Genomic DNA, 10,262 nt, shown 5'->3' on the forward strand with positions numbered 1-10,262 from the left:
GTAGCAATGGTTTTGAGCAGTTCAAATTTAATACCCCCTCCCCTTTGCTACAGAAACCCAGGTAAAAAAAAAAACTCCCCACTCTCATAAAATTACAACAGCAGGAACCAATAAAAAAATGAAATGCAATTTTTTTTTTACGCATTGAAGGGGGGGAAGGAGGGAGGGCAAGGACAGGATGAGGGGAAGAAATAATCTATTTTTTCTATATGCGAGGAGTGAGTCCAGAGTCTTCATCAGACCGTCTTAATCAGACCAGGGGGACAGTGGGAGGCAGCGAGTGAGGATTGCTGGGAACTTGCTGTTGTGTTCATTCAAAATGGAGGGGGAAAAAATCTACGAACAAAAATTTTGAGTCAAGTCCAATCCAACCAGGGGAAGGAACCAGCACTCTAAGGCAGGGATTCATTCAGGAAGGGTTGTGTCCCTCTATGGATTGAAATCAAATTTCACTCTTCAGCCTGTGTGAGCATTAGTGGAAGTGTGTGTATATGCATTTAAAATTGAATGTAATGTATATGTCTGTCTATATGTCTGTCCCCTCTCACTTGCTGCAAAAGATAAGTCATTTTTCTTTCCTTATTTCTTCATTCATTCTTGCAGGTTTTTTCCCCCTCTTTCTCCCCAATTCGGTTCCCTACTACCTAGTAGTCATCTAAATCGAAAAACTCATCGTCCTCTGCCTGGTAATCTATGGCCTGGAAATCCACCCTGTACCGCAAGCATCCTGAGAAAGAGAGAAAGAGTCAATTATCCAGGTGAAGACTTCTGCTGGATTGAAGGGTCATTACTAATATTAGGCTTTTGAATTTGATCTCATGCTGTGAACTACCTCCACAACATGATCATAACAGAGACTCCTACACTACCGTTCAAAAGTTTTGGATCCCATAGAAATATCCTTGTTTTTGAAAGAGAATCACATTGTTTTCTCCATTAAAATAACATCAAATTGATCAGAAATACAGTGTAGACATTGTTAATGTTGTAAATTACTATTGTAGCTGGTGGAAACAGTTTTAATGGAATATCTACGTAGGCGTACAGAGGCCCATTATCAGCAACCATCACTGTGTTCCAATGGCACGTTGTGTTAGCTAATCCAAGTTTATAATTTTAAAAGGCTAATTGATCATTAAAAAAACGTTTTTGCAATTATGTTAGCACAGCTGAAAACTGTTGTGTTAATTAAAGAAGCAATGCAACTGGCCTTCTTTAGACTAGTTGAGTATCTGGAGCATCAGCATTTGTAGGTTCGATTACACTCAAAATGGCCAGAAACAAAGTAATTTCTTCTAAAACTCATTAGTCTATTCTTGTTCTGAGAAATGAAGGCTATTCCATGCGAGAAATTGCCAAGAAACTGAAGATCTCGTACAACGCCGTTTACTACTCCCTTCACAGAACAGTGCAAACTGTCTCTAACCAGAATAGAAAGAGTGGAAGGCCCCGGTGCACAACTGAGCAAGAGGACAAGTACATTAGTGTCTAGTTTGAGAAACAGACACCTCAAGTCCTCAACTGGCAGCTTCATTAAATAGTACCAGCAAAACACCAGTCTCAACGTCAACAGTGAAGAGGCGACTCCGGGATGCTGGCCTTCTAGGCAGAGTTCCTCTGTCCAGTGTCTGTGTTCTTTTGCGCATCTTAATCTTTTATTTTTATTGGGCAGTCAGATATAGCTTTTCTTTGCGCATCTTAATCTTTTATTTTTATTGGGCAGTCAGATATAGCTTTTCTTTGCAACTCTGCCTAGAAGGCCAGCATCCCAGAGTCACCTCTTCACTGTTGATGTTGAGACTGGTGTTTTGCGTGTACTAATTAGTGACGACTTGTGAGGCATCGGTTTCTCAAATCAACAGTTTTCAGCTGTGCTAACAATTGCTAAAGGGTTTTCTAATGATCAATTAGCCTTTTAAAATGATAAACTTGGATTAGCTAAAACAACGTGCCATTGGAACACAGGAATGATGGTTGCTGATAATGGGCCTCTGTACGCCTACGTAGATATTCCATAATTATATATAATATCTATTTAAATCATATATATATATATATATATAGATTTAGATAGATATTATATATATAATTATATATATATATATTTTAAATCAGCTACAATAGTCATTTACAACATTAGCAATGTCTACACCGTATTTCTGATCAATTTGATGTTATTTTAAAATGGACAAAAAAATGATTTTCTTTCAAAAATAAAGATATTTCTAAGTGACCCCCAAACTGTTGAACGGTGGTGTATGTTATAACCCTATAATAACAAGTGGCTGGTGCGGACTCACCCCCGATGCCTCCAAAGCCCTTGACAAACTGGGAGCCTTCTTGACTCTTGTCTGTGACGATCTCCAGCGTGGCTCCAAACTTCTTGTAGTTGTTGGCGAACCACTCCAGCAGAGGCATGCTCTCTATCAGCTCGTGGTCCTGCCCAGTCTGTGAACATGCGCACACACCAAATGGACACAGAGAGCGCAAAGAAACGTTTACAAGTAAGCAACAAATTGAACCGCCCGAATGGGCAACTGTGTGTATGACACCAAGGGATAGAGAACAGGGCTTTACCTCCTTGTCTGTGAAGTGGGACTTGTCTTTCTCCTGCTCTGGTGTTAAATACAGAGTCTTCTCATCTGAAACACAAACGGCCAACGGAGACAGGGAATGAGAACACATATCAAATTTTATTTGTCACATACACATGCTTAGCAGATGTTAATGTGAGTGTAGCAAAAATGCTTGTGCTTCTAGTTCCCGACAATGCAGTAATAACCAACAAGTAATCTAACCTAACAATGGTTTGTGTGTGAAAAGGAAGTGCGTCTGTAGCATTCTCTGCTCAGCTGTTCTGCTTCACGGAGCAAGACAACATACTGCACACGGGGAGTATGTGTGTGTGTGTGTACCGTTCTCTGTTCCGATGCTCTCGGCCCCGTGCAGGCGAAGGATGTAACGCATGGTGTCCAGGTTCTCATAGACGATGAGGATCTCCACAGCTCCCATCTCCAGGGCTTTGAGTGTGTCCTCCACCCCAAAACAGTACTTTCCCGTGTCCTGACTTATCTCATCAAAGTACCGCCCTGCAGCCAGAGAGAAAATGGGGGGGGGGGGGAATAAAGGGTCAAATAAAAAAGAATGAGTGACTGGGGGATGGAAATGGGGTAGCAATCATCATTATCACTCATCATCATTCACAATCTTCACTAACCCAAACAAACACCGGACAAATGCAGGCACAGGCAAACATTCGCTGGGATAACCCAAAATCTAACCTCAACATGTGCCACAAACACACACCTATGAGCTTCTTTTCCTGGATGAACTTGACGTTGGAGAGGACCTCTGCCGACAGTTCGATGGCCTGGTTGAAGCCATTCTCTCCTCCGTACGAGATGTCCACCAGCTTCAGAATCTTTGCCTGTAACCTCTGCGCGCGCACGCACACAAACCAGGGGTTAGTGTGCAGTGCTATGCATTGTCACTAAGAATGAGCAAATCCACAAGAGGAATTGCACCAAAAAGCATCAGTCTGACAAAGGACTGACTGATCACAGTAAGGATCGGCACAGCATAAACCATGGATCATCTCAAACACACACTTACAGGGTCAAACATGTCGGACTGGCTGAGCTCAGTCTTGAAGTCGGCAGACCCTGCTAGGACCATTCCAGCAACGTTGACCTTGTCGTTGGACACATAGAGCTGGACAGCTGTCTCAGCCACCTTTCTCACATAGTTATGCCTCTTCTCCATCCTCAGACGGGCAAACCGCAGAGCAGACTGACCTCCTCTGCCTGACAGAGTGAGAGAACGTTAGATGGATAGAAAAGTAGTGATGGGGGATAATAATTTTTTTTGATCAATTGTTCTTATTTAAAATCTCTAATGTTCTTCTTCTTATGTCCGTCTGTGTCCGTGTGTGTGTAATGAGCCTAGCGTACCGTGTTTTTTGGGCAGGTCCACTGTGAACTTGTGCAGCACCTCTCTGGTGTTCCCCTGGAGTGTCCCGAAGAGAGCCCCGCTACCATCGATCACTATGAAACCAAACTTACTGTCATCGGACAGCAGGGCCGTCAGTGCCTGGAGAAAGGGAGAGAGTAGAGGGAAAAAGAAAGACAGAGGGCATTTTCATTACAATTTCATTGCCATTAAACATCCACAAAAAGGAGACATACAGTGCCTTCTGAAAGTATTCAGACCCCTTGACTTTTTCTACATTTTGTTGCGTCACAGATCTGGGGAAGGGTACAAACATTTCTGCAGCATTGAAGGTCCACAAGAACACAGTGGCCTCTATCATTCCTAAACAGAAGAAGTTTGGAACCACCAAGACTCTTCCTAGAGCTGGCCACCAGGCCAAACTGAGCTATTGGGGGAGAAGGGCCTTGGTCAGGGAGGTGACCAAGAACCCGATGGTCACTCTGACAGAGCTCTAGAGTTCCTCTGTGGAAATGGGAGAACCTTCCAGAAGGACAACCATCTCTGCAGCACTCCACCAATCAGGCCTTCATGGTAGTGGCCAGACGGAAGCCACACTTCAGTAAAAGGCACATGACAGCCCACTTGGAGTTTGCCAAAATGCACCTAAAAACTCTGACCATGAGAAAAAAAGATTATCTTGTCTGATGAAACCAAGATTGAACTATTTTGGCCTGAATGCCAAGCATCACACCTGGAGGAAACCTAGCACCCATCCCTACGGTGAAGCATGGTGGTGGGGATGATTTTCAGCGACAGTGACTGGGAGACAAGCAGGATCGAGGGAAAGATGAACGGAGCAAAGTACAGAGAGATCCTTGATGAAAACCTGCTCCAGACCACTCAGATCCTCAGACTGGGTCGAAGGTTCACCTTCCAACAGGACAATGACCCTAAGCACACAGCCAAGACAACTCAGGAGTGGCTTCGACAAGTCCCTGAATGTCCTTGAGTGGCCCAGCCAGAGCCCGGACTTGAACCCAACCAAACATCTCTGGAGAAACCTGAAAATATCTGTGCAGCAATGCTCCATGTCCAACCTGACAAAGCTTGAGAGGATCTGCAGAGAAGAATGGGGGAAACTTCCGAAATACAGGTGTGTCAAGCTTGTAGCGTAATACCCAAGAAGACTCGAGGCTGTAATCGCTGCCAAAGGTGCTTCAACGAAGTAGTGAGTAAAGGGTCTGAATACTTATGTAAATGTAATGTTTTTTTTAAATGTTATAAATAAGCAGAAAATTCTAAATAATTGTTTTTGCTTTGTCATTATGGGGTATTGTGTGTAGATTGAGGGGGGGGAGGGGGGGGACAATTTAATAAATGTGTAACAAAATGTGGAAAAAGTCAAGGGGTCTGAATACTTTCCAAAGACACTGTACATATGTAGAGCTCCTACCTCAGTGTGGAACTTGTTGTCACAGAGGTACAGAGAGGTGTTGATGGGTTTAAAAGGCTCAAAGTCTATGTTGACTTTCTTCTCTTTGCCCTCGTCTGTCACAATGGTCCCACAGTACACCACCAGGCCGTTAGGGGGCACTGCAAGAGAGAGATGGGACTTAACAGTCAACACAGGCAAGACCCAGTGACCCTTAACCTCTCTAGGCTAGGGGGCGGTATTTTCACATCCGGATGAAAAGCGTGCCCAAAGTAAACTGCCTGCTACTCAGGCCCAGAAGCTAGGATATCATATTATAAGTAGATTTGGATAGAAAACACTGAAGTTTCTAAAACTGTTTGAATGATGTATGTGAGTATAACAGAACTTATTTGGCAGGCAAAACCCAGAGGACAAACCATCCAGGATTTGTTGTTGTCACTCTAAGGTTTTTCTATGTGGATCTAGATTTCCAAGGCACTTGCTTGCAGTTCCTATCGCTTCCACTGGATGTCAACAGTCTTTAGAAATTGGTTGATGTTTTTCCTTTGTGTAATGAAGAAGTAGGGTCGAGTCTAGTGTACTGTTGTGGCTTGGGCGCGCGACCTGAATGCTTGCTCCACATTGTTTTTATCCGCTATTGAACGCAGTTTATCCCATCTTAAATGTTATCGATTATTAAAGTTAAAAAATACCCAAAGTTGTATTAGGAAAGTTGTTTGAAATGTTTGGACAAAGATTACATGTAACTTACTAGATATTTTGTAGCCATGTTGCACGAGTTGGAACCTGTGTTTTTCTGGATCAAACGCGCCAAATACATTTTGGAGATATAACGACGGAATTAATCAAACATCCCAAATGGTCCTTTTGTTCATGGGACATATTGGAGTGCCAACAGAAGAAGCTCTTCAAATGTAAGGCATGAATTATATTGTTATTTCTGAGTTTTGTGTCGCGCCTGGCGGGATGAAATATGATTGTCTGTTTGATGGAGCGCTGTCCTCAGATAATCGCATGGTTTGCTTTCGCCGTAAAGCCTTTTTGAAATCTGACACGGTGACTGGATTAACAAGAAGTAAAGCTTTAATTTAGTGTATTGCACTTGTGATTGTATGAAAGTTAAATATTTCTAATAATTTAATTTGAATTTGGCGCTCTGCCATTTCACCAGATGTTGGCCAGGTGGGACACTACCATCCCACCTGCCCATAAGAAGTTAAGAAATATACACAACTAACAAGAAAGAGACATCCTTGCTGTAGCTTTGGAGTCCACTATGAGGAGGTCAAGGCTCCTAGCACAGATACATGATGACACACTTAGTTACATTTGAACACAAATCACTAACCTTTATTGTATAGCTTTAGTCTCTGCTGTACAGAGGTAATAGCCCCGAGCACAGAGAGCCTGTTGACTCTGCTCTTGATATTGGAGGCTGTCCCAAACTCATCAGCCAACATCTTGGCCACTCTGGAGATCTGGTCCTTAGGGGGAATGATCAGCGAGATCATACTGGTTCCATTACTGAGGAGAGAGGTACACATAGTGTATTTACACAACCTTGTGTAAAGTGTGTGTTTATGTAACTGTCTTAGTCATATCAATCTCTGAAAGGAAGGAATATGCTCTCAATCAAAACAAATCTGCCACTCATCAACCCCCCGCAATCATCCTCTAATATTATCTGACCCATATCTATCCTTGTAACACACACCTCAACTTTAAAACAGTCTGACACCAAACATTACTGTCTGAAAGGGGAGGGGCACACAGTCCCATACAGAACAATAAGTTCTGTCCTTGACACCAACGACTGCGCTAAAACCCCACCGTGCCACATTCACTACCAGTTAAAGGCAAACCAGCGAGCCATACATGTAGACGCTGCATACATACAGGTAGTTGGTTAGTGAATATAGGCCAAATTGTCAACCGTATGTGTATGTAGCAGAGGATTCTGTGCCAGTGGACAATAAGAACACTTAGGGGGCAAAGCGTTCCCATTTGCCTAGTCACACTGCCGAGTAAGCCACATAGCTAGCTTTGTCAAACTACTTATCTAAATGAATATGGATGACCGCTAGCTAACTACACACATTGTCAACAAAGGAATAGGAAATGGCAGTCGTGTGCCTGCTGCTTGCTACTCAAACATATTGTTGCTTTAAGCCTTCCACTCCCAAATACAAGACATGCTCAATGCTTTATCTTGAAAGCAAGCCAACATAGCCAACAACTGCTTTATCCATCGCAGCATATGGGAACATACTGGTGTCAGTTAGGTGCAATTGTACTGGTTTGCACAAAGACCAGTCCATGGGAAGATAACGTTAAGTTAAATACAATTCTGTTTCAACTTACTGTGCCAGTGGCACCACATGTGGCCAAAAAAGACAACTTGCTCGGGACTTTTATTGACGACATGATGTTAGCAGAGGAAGTTGGTCTACAACAGACCCATGTTTGGAAAGCCAGTTAAATATTAAACGATCCTCTAGATGTTTTGTCTCAAACCCCCCCTGTCACAATGACCAACCGTCCTGCCCACTGCCACAGTACTGGCAGTTAAGTTGAAATTGAATTTAGCTTCTGGCTTTGTTTTTGTGCAACCCAATACAATTGAAAACAAGGCTAGTGAATACTGTACACCCGCGTTGCTAAAAGCAACCTAGTCGTCGGTGTGATATACAAACGACCCGGCTGTTCTAAAGACCCCATCCACAGATGCCGGCATTTTCGGCTAACATGTAGCTAACTGGCTAACTAACCCGGACAGAAATACACACAAGTAACCGAGCTAGCTACAAATAACACGAATGGCATCATACTAATTATACGACACAAATCGAATATTGGTAGGAACTAACGTAATTTCCAATGTTGACTGTGTTAATAGTACGTTAACTGGCTAGCTAGTACCACTCCCAAAATTTGTCCTCGCCTATCCAGCTGTCCATTCAGGTCTGCATATCTCCGTCTCCCTCCGACACCCAGTGATACGTCCTGTATCGTGTGGCCATTTCAACCACTTACCCTCGGGCAGCTTCCAAACTTTTAATCAACTTCTTGATTTTCCATATCTCCACGTTCCTGTCCGCTGCGTTAGGGTCGTCCGCCATCTTTCCTGCTGTAATCGCTTCAGCACCTGAAAGAGAAGAACGTCAACTAGCTGGCTAACGTTGCATCAGCCGCGAACACAAAGGATAGATTTAGCTAACTTCATAAGGTTCAGTGACCGGATTTTAGGTTGCCAGGGTGACAGTTGTGTGTCTACCTCTCTGAGCTAGAAGCGGGTGTCCGAGAGGGACCTGACCAGTGTGGTGGACCGACCGGGAGGAAAGACTCTACCCCGCTGCTGTGTCAGTAAAGTGCGCGGAAAAACTAGGCCTACGCACTCTTCCCAGGCCCTAGTGTCCACCCCATTCATTGTCTAAAGTCGCAACCCGACCTAGTTTCAACTCTCTTCCTCGAGAAAACGTTAAATCATCCAAATGTCAACTGGTTCCAAACCCTTTCATTTACAAAAACGACGAAGATACCGTACCTGCCTCCGGCAAAGCCACTCCGGTCTCTGCGCTACAGCTGCCGCTCTAGTTCGGTCGTCGGTGAAATGACGTTGTCCACTTGCCTCTCCTGCCGGTTCCTCTCTACCACACTCCATAGGCTTCGCGTGGTGAGATCGGGGCTCACATGTGGGACTTCCTGGAAACGTAGAAACACTGAGATACATTTCTGGTTGGTCAAAACTCCATGTTGATCATGGATATCTATACGGTGATTGGAGTGATTCAATATTATACGAAGATGGGCGGGGATATCTCAAAATGGTTCATATGGGATTTGTAGTCAAAATTATAATTTGTTATTCATCTCAATTTAAAGTTCTCCTGAACTTCTTTAGTGACTATGATGGGGGAAAAAACGTAGTTTAACGTTTTAATGTCACGTGAAATGCCTTTCTTGCTAGCTCTAAACCCAACCATGCAGTAGCCAATATGATTGTACTACTAAAAAGAACACAAGTTAGAACAAAATCACACAATAAGAAGAAATAAGAAGAACATGATAAGTAAGTAAGTTATATACAGAGTCAGTTCCAATGTATGTGCAGGGATACTGGAGTGATAGCGGTAGATACACTATATATACAAAAATATGTGGACACGACTTCAAATTAGTGGATTCGGCTATTTCAGCCATACCGTTGCTGACAATTGTATAAAATTGAGCAAATGTTAAGTTTGGTGGATGAGGAAAATTGTCTAGGGCTGTTTCTCATGGTTCGGGCTAGTCCCCTTAGTTCCAGTGAAGGGAAATCTTAACGATACAGCATACAATGACATACTAGACTATTCTGTCCAACTTTGTGGCAACAGTTTGGGGAAGACCCTTTTCTGTTTCAGCATGACAATGCCCCCGTTTACAAAGTGAAGTCTATACAGAAATGGTTTGTCGAGATCGGTGGGGAAGAACTTGACTGGCCTGCACAGTGCCCTGACCTCAACCCCATTAAACTCCTTTGGGATGAATTGGAACGCCGACTGCGAGCCAGGCCTAATCACCCAACATCAGTGCCCAACCTCACTAATGCTCTTGTGGCTGAATGGAAGCAAGTCCCCGCAGCAATGTTCCAACATCTTGTGGAAAGCCTTCAAAGAAGAGTGGAGGATGTTATAGCAGCAAAGGGGGGATCAACTCCATATTGATACTCATGAGATGGAATGAGATGTCCGATGAGCAGATGTCCACATACTTTTGGCCATGTAGTGTATGTACAGGGTGACTAGGCATCAGGATATATGACACAGCGAGTAGCAGCAGCGTGTGTGTGTGTGTGTGTTTGTGCATGTGTGTGTGTGTGTGTGTGTGTGTGTGTGTGTGTGTGTTGGAGTGTTGG

General features: G+C 43.5%; 1 protein-coding gene across 2 annotated transcripts; it reads right to left on the bottom strand.

Annotated features, from left to right (window-relative positions):
- Nucleotides 1-7: 7 nt before the first annotated feature.
- LOC139366196 (eukaryotic peptide chain release factor subunit 1-like) lies at nt 8-9,085 on the bottom strand. Of its 2 annotated transcripts, none has more exons than XM_071103418.1 (11): nt 8,910-9,085; nt 8,399-8,510; nt 6,714-6,889; nt 5,384-5,523; nt 3,951-4,089; nt 3,613-3,803; nt 3,307-3,436; nt 2,916-3,089; nt 2,578-2,642; nt 2,301-2,448; nt 8-727 (listed from the first exon to the last, which is right to left on the bottom strand). In XM_071103418.1, the coding sequence occupies exons 2-11, from the start codon at nt 8,482-8,484 to the stop codon at nt 645-647; spliced, it is 1,332 nt and encodes a 443-aa protein (XP_070959519.1). In that variant the 5' UTR covers nt 8,485-8,510; nt 8,910-9,085; the 3' UTR covers nt 8-644. The 2 variants fall into 2 exon arrangements, with proteins under 2 accessions (XP_070959519.1, XP_070959518.1); XM_071103417.1 differs by lacking the exon at nt 8,910-9,085 and adding an exon at nt 8,640-8,719.
- Nucleotides 9,086-10,262: the final 1,177 nt, after the last annotated feature.

The sequence above is a fragment of the Oncorhynchus clarkii genome, chromosome 14, assembly GCF_045791955.1.
Source record: "Oncorhynchus clarkii lewisi isolate Uvic-CL-2024 chromosome 14, UVic_Ocla_1.0, whole genome shotgun sequence".
NCBI lineage: Eukaryota > Metazoa > Chordata > Actinopteri > Salmoniformes > Salmonidae > Oncorhynchus > Oncorhynchus clarkii.

What these genes read in the sequence shown, in the direction of transcription:
- LOC139366196 (XM_071103418.1), bottom strand. Translation starts at nt 8,484, where the DNA reads ATGGCGGACGACCCTAACGCAGCGGACAGGAACGTGGAGATATGGAAA. An exon ending in ACAACAAGTTCCACACTGAG is followed by an intron (nt 4,090 to 5,383) that starts GTAGGAGCTCTA and finishes CCCTTTCTCCAG; the next exon opens with GCACTGACGGCCCTGCTGTC. An exon ending in AGTCCGACATGTTTGACCCT is followed by an intron (nt 3,437 to 3,612) that starts GTAAGTGTGTGT and finishes GTGCGCGCGCAG; the next exon opens with AGGTTACAGGCAAAGATTCT.